An 18,091-nucleotide genomic window follows, 5' to 3' on the forward strand; every position below is an offset into this window, starting at 1 on the left:
GTTTATTTTAAGAATTTATTTTCCGTGTTTCTATGCGAAAATTAATGCATGGCGATGGAAAATAATATATCGATGGCGAAAAAGCGATTGGAAGGAGCGTAACCAAAATTTCAACCCTTAATTTATACTTGTTTAACTTTAATTATCCCCAATTTATTTTTGCCTAATTTTTAATTTTAGCTTAACCAAAATCTGATTCGGCTCATAGAATTTGGGTTTCTTAATATAAAAACAGTATTTTTGTCTTTTTTTAAAATTCATTTTGAAAAAAAAAATTGCTTAATCATTAATCAATAGCAAAAAGTTGGCAATTTAACAAAGCTACATCGAAAAAGTTAAAAATTTAATACTAATAAAATTAAAAAAAACCCGAAAAAATGGATTTCGGACGTGTTCGTCAACTTTCGAAGCATTTTAAATCACGTGACTAGCACGTTTAAGTGGTTTGTTATCTTCCCCATAGTTGGGAAAGGAGACAGATTGGCCTTAAGCAAAAAACCAGCTTCGTGTTGATTTTAGAGCCCGGTAATGCTTTTAAAATCCTATCTTCGGTGCGTGTCGCGCATCACACCGAGTAATTTTTAATTTAGAAAGCCAATTAATTCAAAAGAATCCCCGAAAGAGATATTTTGCTTATAGAGCTTGCCTGGTAAATGGGCTTTAATACAACTGATAAGCAAACCAATGGCGTAGCTCTTTTCCAACGAAACGGTCGTGTCATCGGTTCCTTATCTATATTAAAGCTGCTCTACCTGCGCCCATTATTACAGCGATTTCACTCGCGAGTTAACAATTTCCATAAGCAACGTAAGGAATAAATTGATCATTTGCGTAAGCAAATTAACGGTCTCCATTCTTTCGAATCTATAAATTAACAACTCTAAGTGCACTTGAAAACTAACAAATCTCCCACTTCTCACCCTAAACTAACCATCCATAAGAATCTTTACTTTACATTAACTGTTCGATAATATCCACAGGCATTAACAGATCCAACTCTCCCTCAAAAATTAAGACTCTTTCCAGCTAAATTACCTCATTCTGTCCTCAATCTCAAATTTTGCCCCTGAAAGTAAGCCTCACTTTCGAGCTAAATCGTGACATTTTGCCCTCCAAAAGTCAAATTTTGCACCTCAAACTAACAGCGCTTGCAACGTAACTGTATAATATTGCATATGACTATTGCATGTGATATTTAATACGAGCAATATTCTAGTTTAACATAAAATCAGGTCATTCCACATAGATCGAAACAATGCCTCAATCAATAGCTTAACATATTTATAAAAATGCCTTATGAAATCTGCACTGGCCAAAATATATTACACACTTTGATATACAAATATATCCAGTTATTAATATAATTTATATATAGCTATATATATATATATAAATAAAACCTAATTATGAGTTGTTAGGCTAAATTTCTGATAAAAATTTGTCAGATTTATACAAAAAAGACGTTATAAATAGTGAAAAATGGTGTGCATAAAATGACCTAGTTTACAAAGTTGAGTTTTTTGTATGTTAATCATTCGTTATTTTGTGAAAAATGAAAAAAGTCCTTGCACAATCCTTCGAGATGTATGATTTGAGTTATGAATAAATCCCTGAGATTATTAACATTTATAAAGCTGTGACAAACACATTTAAGAAGAATTTTTTCCGTAGATAAGGTTGTCCTGGTCGTTTTCTTACACAAAAAATGTAGAAAATGGTGACTTACTCTTTTTGCACCCCTAACAATCTGGCAGCCGAATCTGCCGAATCCAACATCTCGTCTATCATCTTGGAATCGTGGATTCCCAGCAGCCTCTGCAAAAAATCCGTGCCTTCGTTCTCTTGCGATGGAGGAGCTTGCATCGCAGTTTGCGTATCCGGCCTCGACGCTGCATTAAGTATAACAAAGAATTTGGGCTTAGGTTCCTGTCGCGAACAGACGAACCTGCCGAGTCGTGTCCAACTTGGCTGACTTTTCTGATGGCCAAATTTGTTTCGTCCTTCTCTCTTTGAAACTTAGATAGAGATAAAAGATCCAGTATGTGATCCTTTCCGAAGCCTGTTTTGGTGCGATGTTTAAGATAATAATGCTTACGTAAATTGCCCTGAGTCGAAAAGGTGCTACTTGTGCATAAATTGCACTTAAATGGGCGTTCCGGTACACTTCTGCTGCTAAAATCATTACCCGTGCTATGTTTACGTCCTAAATGTCTCTCGCAATTTGATTTTGTAGTGAACCAGACGGGACATTTTGGACACTTGAATGGTTTCTGTCCAGTGTGAGTTAGAATATGTCTACGAAGCGAGCTGCTCCATGGGAATGTTCTTTTACAGTAGGGACAAGCAATGCTATTTGGAGAATCTGCGTAAGAACTCCTTTTCTTACGATTAGTCTTGACCTCGCTGTTTGAATTTGGTGTGTTTTTATCGTCTTTCTCGTCAGTTTTGTCAACTTCCTTATTTTTGTTGCCGTCTAATTTATCTTCGCTACGTGCGTCATTCAAAAACACTTTAAATTCTTGGCAGTTAGCAGTATCAATTACATCAGAGATGCTGGCCAAATCGATTGCTGTCTCCTTTTCCTTACTCTTCGCAGCAATCGAGAGATCTCCGCTACAAGCATCCGAACCTTCAGCTTTCACTTCTATTAGTGCGCAGTTTGTATAATCAAAAGCTTGAGTGCGGCATTCTTTTGATGTTGGCGTATATTGCTGACTAGTTAATTTATTATTTATAACGTGTCTCAAAGCATTCTTAGTTTCCTCTTTTACCGAGGTATTTTGTTTCTCCATGTTTGTTACAGTTGGGATATAATTCCTGCTTCTGCTGGGTCTAGCAAATTCTGGGTGCTTGTTCTTAATATGTCTGTCCTTGTTTGACTTTATAGTAAATCCAGACGGGCAATAGTTACAAATGTAAGGTCGATCGAGTTTTTCACTCGATTTAACTTCTGGAGATGATTTTTCCATTATGTGCTCGGATAAAACAGACGAAATTTGAGTTTCGGCGCTAAAACTCAAAGAATAGTTGTCGTTTATCATTGTTGTCGTATTATTATACGTGCAGCTAACACTTGGCTTTGCAGTTAAATCTATTGCACGAACACTTAGATCGAGTGGTTGTATCTGTTGGGGAGGACACACTCCTGATAAGGAAACCAGTCCCGTGACTGCGGTTACTATATCCTCGTATCTCTGCTGCTCGATGTATCCGCAATTAACACTGGGCATTAAACACTGCCTGAGCGAAAGATTCAGAGGTTGTTCGCTGCTTGCTTCGTTGGCATCGGGAAACGTAGATTCGCGATCAAAGGTATCGCTTTTTGGTGTCAGCCTAACAGCCTCATTCGCTTTATTTTTCATGCAGGGATGCTGTTTGTTTATATGCCTAATGCAATTATTTTTGGTAGAAAATCCATTATTGCATAGAATGCAAAGATAAGGCTTATGTTTACAACTATTATTTACGGACCGAATGTGATGTCTTAAAACTCTCTGATTCTTAAAATCTGTATAACAATATTTGCATACGGTTTCCGGGTTGTTGTTGTCCGCAGACGGCCCATCGCAATCGTTATTTTCTACCATATTCGGGTTATATCTCACAGTACGTGCAATGTCTTCCTTCCTGGAGATTTTATGCCTGTGTTTTATGTGCCTTTCGCAGTTGGCTTTTGTCGTAAAGGCATAACGGCAGTTGATACATTGGAAAGGGCGTTCGTTATTATGCGTTCTCAAATGACGTTTCAATGTACCTTTATCCAAACTGGAATAGTTACATTTGTTGCACGGAAAGGGTTTATTTTGAGCATTGCTTATGTCATTTTCCGAATCTTTCTGAATATCGTTGGATTCGTCACTTTTCTTCTCTTCGTTATCATTAATGGCAAATTGCTTATCGGCATTTAAGTCGGATTCCTCTTTTTGAGGTGTCTCTGGACTTGCTTGTGCAGATACGGCAAGAAGCGGTGATTCGGGATGTTGACAAGAGACAAGTTGAGGCTGAGGAGGAGCGGCTGGAGTGGCAGTCACGGGTGAAGATCTTATAGAAGGCATCAATGGAGCTTGAGAAGTTAAAGATATGATTGATTGAATATCGGCGAAATCACTGCTATTGGGATTTGCTTTATTAGGTTCGGATTCGTCTTTTTCTTCCGAGGCCGCTGGTTCTTCCTGTTTTCCGTATAGGAAATACGACAAGTTTTCAAAGTGCTTTTCTTCTTTGATGGAGCTCAGATCGGTTTTAAAACGATTTTGAAAATTCGTCGTCCTCAAACCAAAAAGTACCAAAAAATCACTTTTTATTGTCTCGAATTGCTGCGCATAGTTATCCGGGAAGAAGTGTTCCGCCGAGCGATGCTTAAACAGGTGCTCGTAAAGGAATTCGGGAGTTTGGAAATGACACTTACAAGTGGGACAATAAGTACCGTACTTATTTAAATGCCCTATTTTGTGTTGATATAGTGTTCTCGAGCAGGGGAATGCTTTATTGCATATTTCACACTCGAACTTATGAAAGGCACTGCTGGGTTTTCTACTTTTCTCTCTACATTGGACTTCTGCTATAAGCGGAAATTTCTTAAAGGAAAGAGCAATTAGATCATCCACTATATCGTGGAAACCAACAAAAGATTCCGAAGTGGAAAGTTCGTTTCCGTTTGCATTATTCGAATCGTTTACAAGGCACTGATGTTTGATAAATGAATTATAATCATCCGAAATGACACTACATTCCGGACATCTAACCGGATTGGTAGGATGAGTTTCCATGTGAGTGTGAAGGCCGTACTCACTAAGGAATGTCTTACAACAAACAGGACACATAATTTGCTCCTTACATTCTTTATCTTCTTCTGTATTCCCTTTCTTTACTACAGGCACGGATTCTGCATCGGAGGTGGCTTTACGCTTGGTTGGAACCTTAAATTTTGAAACGTCTACTTTGTCAGCGTGAGTACGCATGTGACGATGCATGTTACCGTTAGTAGTGAATGCAGTATCGCAGAATTTGCACTGAAAAGGGCGCTCGCCCGAATGTGTGAGCATGTGACGATCGAGAGAACTTGCCGAACTTAATTTCTTTTTGCACACAATGCACGTGTTAGACTGATTAACGATGTTGTGTTTCCTAATATGTACTGTAAAGGAATGTGGAGTAGGAAAATCGCTCTCGTCACAAACGGGACAGCACAACACTTCTTTTGGATCAGCGGTATCCTAAAATTGATTAAATATTAATTTTTAAATTGTAAAATTGAATCACGCTAATCTACACAAATAAAAACTATTTTTTAAACCATGTTTTTGTTAAAAATCTAACGTTTTTATCTAAAATATATATAAAAACAGCCTGGCTCTATCCACTGATCAGTGTTTCTCAGCTCGTCAATAAAATTTTTTAAGCAACTTTATTTTAAAAATTACCCGTAATTTTTAAGCTATTTGACTAGTTGAATTTAAAATGATTAATTCATTTAAATAACTTAAAAGGTCGTAAACGTCATTTATTTTAATTTAACTACAGTTCGAGTAATCATAAATAAAAAGTATGAAAACTCAAAACATTCCTTATTAATTTAAAAAATTATAATTATTGTACAGATAAAAGCTAATGTGCTACTAGACTAAACATGCATAAGTTAAATACTCCTAAGTAATTTATAAAATTGATCAAAGATACATTAAAAGCATGCATTGTAAAAGGTGTCTTTCAGAACCGCTTAACGTATCTCGAAAATGCTTCAAAATGACTTACCTTATCCGCACAAATTCTCTTTCTGTCACTGGAATTGGCTTCACTATTACAGGTATATTTTTTTTTATTTGGTCCCTTTTCTATTTTTGGTCCATCAGTTATCACAGAAGTTATTTTATATTCCTCGTCCTTTCCATAATCCTTAAATCCTACGCCACATCATAAATTATTTTATTAATTAATTAGTTTTAAATGTGTTTTTTAAATATTTTTAAAGAATTTCTCTCCGAGTAGTTGGAAATATTCACCTAATGGTGGGACGAACACGAATTTTCCTTGTGCAAGATTGCTGTTACCGGGTGACATCGTCAGACAGGATAACTGGGATGAAGCATCGTTCCGTTGACTATTCACGTGGTAAAACTTGCCACTGGCATCATTTTCTGTAAAAAAAACGAGAATTTCTCTCCACGTTAGATTTAAAATCTTATAATTTGTTTCAATTAATTTAAATTTTATGTTTAAATATGTTATAATGACCCCTGTTTGTAGATATAACAGAGTGCGCCTCGTGTCGCGCCGCGTCACTGCGCGCATTCGATACATTTTTTCTTCGCCACATTGTATCAGAAACTAAAAAGAAAAACAAACATGTTTTGATCAATATTGCATTAAAAATAGAACAATTTAATCCAGAATAAATCAAATACTATTTGTAAAGTATTAACTGCGCTGTAATAAGTTAATTTTATAAGAGTCGGGCGACGCTTCGCGTTGAATCGCGACACGTCGCCCGTTCAATTTACGTGACTCGTGACCTTAAAAACTCATTTTATTTTCCTAAAGCTATTTATTACTGTCTAAAAAACTTAATAATTAAAACTTTTTTGTATATTTTTAACCAAAAGAGCTGAAATAAGCGTTTTTAAATACCTAATTTGGGCGCGCCGCGTTGCGCCACCACGCATAGGGTGACGTCGCGAGTGAATATCTCAATTAAGGAAAGAATAATGAATAATTTATTAATCAGATCTATTTATATTATGTCTAGTAAACAGATTTATCGAGATAAAATTTTATAACAACAAATTGTAAAAAAGAAAACAATACTTTAATCATCATAATTCTGGGAAGAGGATTTTATAAAGGAAATAATGATAATGGTGACGTCATTGATAATATATTTATTATTTAAGAATATGTCACGATATCAGATATCTTGTTTTTTGACATTATTCTACTCGAATAGGTCTTAATATTTGGTTAAATCGGGGCAAAGAAGATGCGGATGTTGACAGCGAAATGAAAATTATTGCGGTAAATTGCAATAAATTACAAAATTTTCTAAAATAAAACTTAAAAATACTTAATATAAATAAAGATTATATGGAGGGAATTCAGAAACTCGATATAATGAACAGATTATACACGGTTTACGATCGAGTAACCCCGTTAATAGGTCAGTTCGTGTCGCGTCAAAACGCGCCGCTCCGGATTAAGCAATCTACAACATTAATAGAGACATTATTTGCACTTATTCGAATAAAAGTAAGCAAAAGTTATTAAATAGGTTGGGTAATTAATATAATTTTGGTAAAAGATGAATTAGAGCAATAATATAGAGAGAAGCGTGAGATAGATGCGATGCGCGTCGCGTCGCGTCGCGCCCATATCAAATCGTCGTTTTTATGTAAAAAAATTGGAATGTTATTAAATATTTTAATAAATTATTACTTTTTTAAAGGTTTTATAAACGTATCCTTACTTAAAACTGGTTTTAATGCTCGATTTTGGGATAAATTAACAATATAAATGGAACAATTACTTGTGAAGAAAAAGCGCTTCTTGAACAAAAAAATGACGTGAAAACAATTGCAAAACTGATTTGCAAACATATTTCAAAGATCGCTTTGTTGTTTCCTAACACAAAATTCCGGTTATTTGCATCCCAGTTTGATGCTGATGCATTGTTTTCAGCGGTTTCATCTGTCGCGTCATTGTTTATAGCCACCGAGAAAGACAAAAATGTGCTAAGTAACTCGTTAAATTCATTATACATTAAACTGAAACATAGTTATTTAAAAAAGTGGATAATTAAATCATAAATGTACAAGAAAATTCGTGAAAGTATTTACAATTTATTCGCTAAACGAATCTGCTTGTGAGCCCAAGTGATGCAGAGATGCGATTAATACCACAATTTTCACTTAATTATCTATTATTAACGCATTAATTGAGTCTAAATCGATTCTGTTCACATAAAAGCTTATTTATGTACGAGAAGTGCAGAGAGAGTTAGCTTTTTGGGCATTCATTATCTTAGCCCCTGTACGACGAAAGCTCATAGATAACGGCATACAAATTTAATCGCTTCTGTACATAGAGAACTAATTAAGAAAAATGTGTATTTATTTTCATAATTATTACAGTTTTTAAAACATTCTGCTCGATAAGAGGATCCGGAACTTAAGAAAGGAACCGGAAATGAGTCGTGGGTTTTTCGTTGGAGTGACTTAATGAGTCAAGTTCCCGTGAGACATCCTGTTTCTTCTTTTGCTATCGTATATTAAATCCCTTCTCCTAAATGTTTATTTTTCTTTAACTACGTTTCCTACTCAAGCAAAACCACTTTCCGTTCGATCATTTGGTTGCCATTTTTTATTCTCGTCACCATCCTTTTCGTCTACATTCGCACCAATCGCAAAGAAAAACAAAAAGTGTTCATCACGGAGAAACGGAAAACGATTTATCCTTTTTTCCTCCCTCCTTAAAATTCCTTCGGGATGATTAAAATGCTTCTTCTACTTCCCAAACCATCCAAAATATGCTTAAATTTTGATTTTTAGAACAATTTTATGTGGTTAGTATCGTGATCATCGATTTATGACCCATACATTGCGTGTGATGTTACGAAACTTCCAACACCGAACGTCAACTAACAAAGAAAAAACTCAACTTTTGGACAATTTTCAAGCCGATTTTTCGTAAGGAACGTATGAAACTTTGAAATTTAAACATAGAACATGCAGAAATCGTGTTAAATTTGAAGAAATTCTCAACAAATTACATAGAATATGTATATTAAGTGATGGGCGGAATAGAAAAAGTTACTCCAGAAACACGAGTTTTACTTGTCAAATTTGTTGCTTGTAATTATATTTTCAAAGTTAAATTATCTTATAAATATTAAACGCCATAAATATTAATCAGTTATGATTAAATAAAGAACATTTTGCGAATTTTCGATGCCTTATATCGATATATTTTCTATTGAAAGGAGACGTGCCAGTCTCTTCCAAGGTGATCAGGCAACTCTGTCCTTCATATTCCACTTCCTTGACATTTACTTCACTTTCCTCCCCTTAAAATGGGCGGTTGTAAGCAATTTAAGCCAAGTTTGTGTATAAAACTGTGTATCGTTTATGCGCTAACCCATGCATCTGAGACGAACCGATGCAGGGTTTACTGCTCTAAATCAAATCCTTTGTCTAATTTTGTATTCTCCATTGAATCGTTTTCGCACATATAAAAAGCTTAATTATGTATCAGAAATGCGGCGAGAAGCTCGTTTTTCAGTACAATATGCATTTAACCAGGGCGGTTGAAAGCTGGGGAGAGTATGGAGCCCAGGGGGCAGAGCGGGTCGTTTTTATTTTTCGAGTAGATGAGATACTTGGAATGTTTCTTTTATTTAAAAAGAATGCAATCTTGAAAGTCTTATTATTTTTTAAGTAAAAATAGTGTTAATTTTTAGGAACCACTAAGAGCCTAAGTTTTCTCCAGCAACAGGAAAAAGTACCCAAGCTCCCAAATTAATTTAGTCAAAAATGTACCCAGATTCGTCTCTCGGTGGCCTGGCAATTAACAACTGTTACTTAAAACAAATGCATATTACAACCGTCCAGACCCGCAACAAGGACGCCTACAGCCGTTCAGGCTTCGTCAAGGGTGCATAACGAATTCAAATCCGAAACAACCGTTAGGCCCGCAACAATGGTACACAACCACCGGAATCATCGCTTAAGTTATATAAAAATAACTGCAGGTAAAAGTTCATAAATATGTTTTAAAAAACATTAATGAATCTAGAAATATTTTAATTGTTGATTTTTGAGATAAAAATGAATAAAAAAAATCAAAAATCGAGTCGATTAAAGAGGGATTTAGATAAGAAGATTTGCATACTTCGTGACGCGATACCTTGTTCCGCATTCTTATCGTGATTGTAGCACATCGCTCATACATCTCGTGTAGAAATTTATCAGTTGTAACACTAATTAATCGACTGTTTTGACGAACTAAACCTCGAAAAACCATTTTAAAGCTGGAAAAATAATTGATTTTTCCAGCTAACAAGTGACTTCTTAGCATCTCGAATAGCCACGTTCTTCACAATTTAATATCATTTTTCAATTGTTTAAGTTAAGAAAGAAATCTAGTAGTTGCCACCTAACGATTTAGGCTTCTTTCGACTAATTATTTGTGAGAAAAAAGATGGAAATATTCATTTATTTTATCGAAAATAACTTTGAAAAGGTGTTACTCGGCGAAAATTATCGGTGCAAAACTACATCAATTACTAAAAATCCGTCGAGAAATTTGAATTTTTATCGAGGTAATTTGATATAATGTAACGCGGTAATCCACTTTACGAAGAATACAAACAATAGAAGCTCGTTTAGAGGCTGTTCTATTTAAGCGCGCGTCGCTTCGCTAGTGAATCGCTTCGCTGGCCAAAATGGTAGCCTATATCTTACCGATACGCAAATAAAAGCGTAACGTAGTAAATTTATGTATCGAAATGCCTTTATAAATTATAAAATATTCTAAATTTGACTTTTCTAAATTACGTACAAAAATGGTGCGTAGTTATAATAACTTAAACCGTATTTTAATTGCAACGAGTATGGGTAAACATTTAAATTTTAAAGAAATTGTCGACGCCACATTTCGTTGCGACGCGTCGGGTCGCGTTGCGTGCGTTCGCCGCGCGGCGAGGGTAGACAAATAACATAAAAACACTAGATTATACTTTTAAAAAATATATTTTTATTTACGTAACGACAAAATCAAACTGTTGAACTTGGATTATTTCATAAATTAACGAAGAATAAAATCAAATTTTAACTAATTTAACCACTTTATAAGTCACACTCTTGGAAAATTTGCTCATCCTTCTAGCCTCAATTCTAAAAATGGTGATCATTCCGCTTACGTAACGTCGTGTAGAACAACGAGAGATGATTCACGCGTTAAATCCCCTGGGGTTAAATTAAATATAACGCTTTAAATCAAACAAACATCCTTCTAAACCGACCCCGGAGTTGTAAATCAGTAAGTTTCCCTTTCTTTGTAACTCGCACCTTTTTACGGAAAAAATTACGAAATTTACCTGGTATAAAATGAAAAAAGTACAAATTCTCTAGAATACAGACGGTAATTTCACGCAGGAAAGTAACGCGAGCTAAGTTTAAGCGCAATGCTTCGAGTTTGATCCACGCAACAGCCAAAAATTAAAATTTATAAACAACGGAGCATAAAAAGTTGCGAATTATCTGATCGATATAAAGATTATATACAGGAAACTAACAATTTTTTTCCAAGACAAACCCCTAAAATCTTAAGCGAAGCGGATTATTATCGTCCATCTCGAAGATCCCTATCGTACTTCAAAGTTATCACCTTTCAAAATCTAATTGTAACGTACAGGGTGGTTCCTGACTTGTGTATATATGCCCCGGGTAAATTAGCTTTATTCTCTACCAGAGGGTTTTCGGGATATTAAAAAATATAAGTCAATTCTTCGCTATTATCGATAGATCTATACAATTTTAGAAGGTAGGGGAGGTTGCGTGAGGAAATCGGAACGTGGCTAACATCCAAAAAAATAAAAAAAAGTCCTAATCGACTGGGACTATCCTGTTATCGGAAAAGAAGTGACAGTTACGTCGTGCCAACTCGACACATCAAATTTATGTTACGATATCAATACGGGTGGCTCGAATATGTCACCCCGACGGCGAAACTAGCAATAGGCTGTATTAATCGCGCATTGTTAGATGGTACTGCCGAACCAGCATCGTCATTTTCCTACTTTTTTATCCCTTAAATCCTTCGTATAATATTTAGTGTCGGGAGCGCGATGCCACGCCGCTCCTAATAATTCATAAATTACCCAAAATGGGGGTTGGTTGCGATGTATAAAAGCGTGTTCGATGCTCCACCAGTTAATTAAATTTCGATAGTTAAAATTTAAAACGAAGATTTACAGTTTTAGCTGTAGTTTAAACATTCGTTAGTCGATCGTTTAATAATCAAAGTCTGAAAACATTTACACGATTAGTCACGGCACCGTATCTTGCTATGTCATTTATTGCTCTAAACCGAAGTGCAGATCAAAAAATAGCACGAAAACGATTATCATTCGTATCATTTTAAAATATACGCGATAAATGTTAGAAATTAGCGTTTAAACCGGTTTTAATGGTCCGAATTATCATCAAACGAACACCGCTCGAGCCGAGATTCGAGGCACGTTACTCGTCCGGATCATCAAATTTATACAAGATTATGGTAGAAATTAAACTGAATACCTAATTTAAGACTTAATTTATGATAAAATTCGCGTTTAATACTATAAATTAGCCCATTAGAGTAAGGTTATCGATGGCGAGGATGCATTTGTAACCGTAGCTGGATGTTGTCGGATATCGAACAATGTCCAGAATGGCCGGCGCAGCAATTAACATACTTCGGAGCGTTTAAACGTATAAACAATGGCATATTTTAAACGTCATTTATCAAACTGCTCCCGTTTTTCGTGTAGAATAATTTTTAAATCCGATACGGGGCCCGAATCGCTTAACTCGACATTTAAAATCGACAATCCGATGCATTTAAAGTGCACTTTTTAAAGTTTTAAACGTTACGCAATTTCTTCGGATGATTTTTCCTGGTTACCGAACACCATTCTTTGTTTAATTCTGAATAAAAAATGTAACTTTCGAGGATATGTCGTTAGGAAACAATCGAAAGCATTATGTTACCTGTCGTTACGCGTGAAACGTCACAAGTGCGAATTAAGAAACCAGGTCTGGCATCGAAAACGTCACAAAAAATCCAACATTTTCCTGTTTAAAACGGGGAAAATTTAATAAGAAAAACGACAGAAATTTTATCAAAAACGTCCATCAAACCCTACGGAGGTGAAGCATTTATTGGAGTGACGCACGTGTCACTTTCGACAACATAAACAGGGAACGAAACCGCAGAAGCGATTGATACTTAACACGAGAATTCGACCACACGAAATGGATAAAAATCGATCAATTTGGTTAATTTCAGCTTCCCGAAAGGGTAATTCTTTTCCTGCATCCACGCTCGGTGCGTGCCAAAAAACGAGCCCAATCTCGAGGGTAGAAGGGTGCGTAAGAAACGTGCGACATTATCTACAATTGCGGTCGTAGTTTACCAGCGAGTGAGAGAAAGGACGTGCATCGTCGATCACGCAATGTTTTTCCAGCTCCGAAAACGTTTATCGATCAAATTTTACACGATCAAAATTGCTTTTCGGCTCTCTCGTCTAATTAAAGCAATCGCCGCGGCTGTAACCGCTCTCGCGTCACCTAATCTAAATAAAAATCTCAAAATCCCACTCACCAATTTAGAATTTAACGCTAAAAATATGGCTAAAATTCCCCACGCGGTCCGAAATTTCCCTACTGATGGAAGTACCAGAAACGTTATCGTTCAAGGACACTGCGTTTACGCCACTCGAACAGGAAGCAACGAAATAAAAGGCTATTTTTAAGCGTGGAAAGTTTGATTTTTCCACAAAATGCCACCCAATTCGTCATTTTCTGCCAAGTTTTTGCCCCGAATTGACGCCCTTTTTAGCACCTCGACTACGTCTACGGATCTCGCTTGGACAATCTCGCCGGTCGTCATCTCAAGCATAAATGTTCACGCTTAATTTATAAATTGGAAAGTAAAGTTGTCATTCTTTCGAAATTTTTCGGATGCTTCAGTGCAGAAATCATATCTGCATAACCCCGCTTCCACTCTTTCCCTAGTAGCTGGCGATTTTTTTGATGTAGCTCAAACGACCAGAGTTCGAGCTTCGGGAGGGAATGTCAAATTAAATTCGAAACTTTACGGGATGATCAACTCGATCGTCTTACTTGTCGTCGTCCAAAGGGTTCGTTTCTGTCATTTTTCTCGGATTTTCCATTCCTTCGCAAGCAGGTGCTATCGAGGAAACTCGCGACACAGCGCTTTGTTTTCGAAAGACCAACGAAAATGCCTCAAAATTCGATAACGCCTGGTGATTAAATTTCTATCAAGTTCATCGAAGAATAAAGACGTCGAAGCGTGTTACGCTCCTATAATCTGAGAGAAATCAGCGTAGATCCGTTCGAAAATTGTTAAATTTCCGATAGAAAATTAGAAAAATTACGAAAAAACTAGGCAAAATTTGGTTGGAAGAATGCGAAAAGTCTGTTTATGATGGAGTTTTTATACGTACATTAGACACCTGCATCCCGTTATCGGTTCGTGCTTCGTTTTCTCTATATTTACGCGCGAAACCAAACACTGAAACTTTTAACGTAACGGACAAGATAGAAGCCACCGGAAACGACGAATCCCGTGGGAAAAATTGTCAAAAATGCCTTTATTTCCTGGCGAATTTTAGTTAAATGGGCTTAAAACAGGACACTGGGACGAATTCCTCGCGGATGCTAAACTAGAAACGTGGCCGAAACTTCCCGAACCAAGCACGGTGAAGTAATGGTCACGGAACGCAATCGTAAGCTAGCTACGCGCTCCTAGAATAGGAATTAAATTATACCAGGTCATTCTCGCCTTCCTCCTACAGCAATTCGAAAGGAAATGACGACAATCAGAGCGTGACGTCACAAAAAGAAAGATACGAAAGGCGAGGAAAAGTTCTCTTCGAATCGACGTGTAGACGAACCGATCAAGGTCAAACTCGGGCACGCGCCTAACACGAGAATAATCGATGAGCACCGCCTAATTGGTCCGAGCGATACGAGTAAATCCTTAATTAATGACGTATACGAGGAGGTAAAGGAAGTTAACCTTTCTTCGCTCCCGTATCACGTTTTAATAGGGTATAGCGGGGCGTTTCGTCGGGAAGAAACCTTTCACGAACGCTTACTCGACGTAATATTCGACGCGGGGGCAAAGGTCGGGGGAGGTTCCGTTTTTAGTAGCGCGACGACAACTGTTGAGTTTTGGGGTTCCTTAGTGTTTAGTGAAGGATGCTGATTTGTTAGCGGATGGTTCGAATGGCGACGTCTCGTGCAGGCACGAGTCAGAAAGGCGAAACCGTTAAAGTACGAGAGGTAACACCTGCAAATGGGGGGAGGCAAACCATCCGAGCGATCCGAGATTATTTCTTTTAAGGCATCTCGGCAACCCTCCGCTGACTCACCGCTTTAATTGGTTCAAAAAAAGGAAGGAAAATATTCGTAAATGTTGGGTCAAGTATGCAAATCATCTTACGTAACACAAAAGAGGGGCGAAGTCGGATTTTCTCCGCTTAATGGATCAAAAAGGGGCGACTTTTAAGTTGTTTAAAAGTTTTAAAAAATGGTAGGCGAGCATTTTTCTCTTAAAGTTTTTTCCTCTCTCAAAAAGTCAAGGGTGGACGGCAATTTTTGTCCCTCGAAAGGTTTCGACAATTATTAACCTTCGAAGAATTCTCGCCCCTCTAAACCTTGTCTACCGTACGTCACACGGCGCGTACGACGCCCCTTTGTATCCCCCTTGACAACGAAACCTTTCGATCCCCCGCACAAAGGAAACTGGTAAGAAACGCGTAGAATCTCACCTGCAAAATTCTCCATTATCGAGAAATGCGATCGCTTTTCGGGACGGGACTCCTGGACCACACCTGAAATCGAGCCACCGATAGAAAAAGTGTGCAAAACTGACTCAAGTAAGGGAGGGCAATTGGCGTAGCCACACGTGGTTGCCATGCCAACCATCCTGTACACAGAAACGCCGGTAGTGTGTATAATTGCCAGATGCGAGAGATCTTTGCATAGATCAATCGGCATGACATCACCCCCTTAAAAGGTGGGTTCCGAAACCGGCCAACACTTTGTCGCGCCTTCCTTCTAAACTCCTTCTCGGACAGTTAAATCCAATAAACCAACGGGACACTTAACAATCGTAATCAAAACCGTTTTAACAGTAATTTGGCATACTCGGGGGTTCGACTCCTCCTCGACCTTTACCCCCGTGGATTTTGTCACGCGACGAAAGAAGAATGTCGCTAATTCTAAAGTATATTCAAATCTGAGAAATCTCGTGAGCCCCCGGGGTTAATTGCCCCACGATCTCACAGGGGAGGAAGGAATTTGTGTACGTTTCGAGGCGAACGTTGCTAGGACGACAGCCGATCTGTGGCGGCACTCGAAGTGAAGACTCGTCGGGGTGAATAATAGAGCGGAGACGTCCGCATCGACATCGCCCTGGCAACAGTCACGTGAGACGTATGACGGTCATCGAATGGCGCGAGACGTATTGTGACGCGCGGCTAGACGTTTCGCATGTTTGTGAAACCTGGCGAGAACGTGAGTCACACGCATCCTGAGTCACGAGTGTCGGCCGTGTGTCACACTCCACCTACAGGTAAGGAGAGAACAGGTAGAGGGAACGAGAATTCTCCAGGTAAGGACAGGATGTGAGTGGAAAGTGGGTTGCGTCACACAAGAGAGAAGGAATTCTAACTTTGGTGGGATGCGATTTGGTTTCCGCGAAAGCCTCGACCATAAAAGGTCGAAGACCTTGGGTGGCCAAAAAACGACACGTTAATGAAGTCGACACTCGTTCGTACGCGCGGCAACCCCTTTGTAAACATCCCGTTCCTAATTTCCGTTATCGACCTCTAACACAAAAGTAAGTTGGGGGCAAAGAAAGCGGTGACGTGCCAGAAGGTGGAGCGGCATTACGAGACCGAACCCCCATCCCGGACGTCCGACAATAAAACTACACATCCTCCTCTACACCGACAAACAAAATAGCCAATCTACTCCAAATTCACGCCAAAACGTTACTTCCGCTTACAACGCGCCCAACGTTATCTTAAAGTAAAACTCACCCGGATTCGCTTCGACCGTCATGTTTGGTTCCGAGAGAGGAATGCGTCGTTCACTGATTAACACGCCGCCTAACAACTGCATTACCTGAAAGATGACACATCTCGACCACACCACACGAATGAGACAGGCCCAACCTGTTTCCGGTTTCATCAAACAAGTCACCCGACTACTCCATCCTCTCCGAAACTCGGGCTTTTCCCTTCCACCCTGTTACGTCGACGCCTCCCTCTCGTCACTCCTTCCCCGAGTGACTGATCTCGTGACCAAAGTGACCCCGCACGGACGGAAGCCCAGCGATTGTTGCTACGTCATACAGAAAGAACCCGAAGCTGGACGTGGAGCAAGAGAACACTCAACAACAGGTGGTTGGGCCGGCTGCTGTTGTCACATATCCGAGGCAACACGGCAACGGAAGCTTTCGAGATATCGGTCGGTGCCCACGCGTCTGTCCCCGTCTTAAAAACACCAAAGAACGAGAGAACCCGAACCAAACACACGCACGCGCCTCATTTCTTATCTCCGCTTCACCGATCAATCCATATTCGATAACTGACGTCACCACCGATAATATCTGCCCTTATCCGATGCCTTACTTTCCACGAAAATCCTCACACCCCTACCGTTCATCCCAACAGAGCCGAGAAAAACCACAAAGAGTAAATAACTCACCTTATTTTTTCGGTGTTGACTTCCTCGTCGACGATAAGAAGAGCGAAGGGCAGCGGGAGTCGGACGATTAAGCGGGGATGAGCCGACGAACGGAGGACAGAGTCTTGGCACGTGCGCACACTCGCAAGGTTGAAACTGATCTGAGACTAGAAAACTATCAAGAAGTCTCTCCCGCACGTTGACACCGCGCATGCGCTGTATGGGCTCGTACCACGTGACGCGGCCCAGGGATGTTGGGAGGTGTTCTCCAGCTTCTCACGGAAAAGTTCCCCTGTCGTTGACGTCACCGTTTCTGTGCCCGTCGGCCGTTTTTCTGTCTTTAGCCGACCGATCGGCGAATCAAACCGGGTCTTTCAACTTCCGAAAACTCTTATTGGATACTCGGCCGATGACGACCCACTCCAAACGAAGAATGTGTGTTAGAGAAAAATGAGTGTATAATATTAAACGGACGAAGCCTTAGCTGTACTTGTTCTGTAGGGTTTCTTGTCTGTAACTTTTTAGCTAGCGCGGTACCGGAAATGCACCCTCGACTCGTCGGTTCTTAATATAACGAATCTTCTAGTCCGATTCCTACGTCGTGTACCGTACAGCACACA

At 38.8% G+C, this 18,091-nt stretch overlaps 1 protein-coding gene across 1 annotated transcript in view; it reads right to left on the reverse strand.

Moving 5' to 3' along the window:
* The window catches only part of LOC136974618 (uncharacterized), a 77,842-nt gene extending 62,003 nt beyond the window's left edge, over positions 1–15,839 (reverse strand). Inside the window, exons 1-4 of the mRNA XM_067269547.1 lie at positions 15,548–15,839; positions 6,003–6,137; positions 5,755–5,903; positions 1,796–5,216 (exon numbers count right to left, since the gene is read on the reverse strand). Of these exons, the coding sequence (XP_067125648.1) occupies positions 1,796–5,216; positions 5,755–5,903; positions 6,003–6,137; positions 15,548–15,776 (3,934 nt within the window). The 5' untranslated portion in view covers positions 15,777–15,839. The remainder of the gene's footprint in view (positions 1–1,795; positions 5,217–5,754; positions 5,904–6,002; positions 6,138–15,547) is intronic.
* Positions 15,840–18,091: the final 2,252 nt, after the last annotated feature.

Source organism: Centruroides vittatus, unplaced genomic scaffold (assembly GCF_030686945.1).
Source record: "Centruroides vittatus isolate TY-2023 unplaced genomic scaffold, ASM3068694v2 contig_351, whole genome shotgun sequence".
NCBI classification, from domain to species: domain Eukaryota; kingdom Metazoa; phylum Arthropoda; class Arachnida; order Scorpiones; family Buthidae; genus Centruroides; species Centruroides vittatus.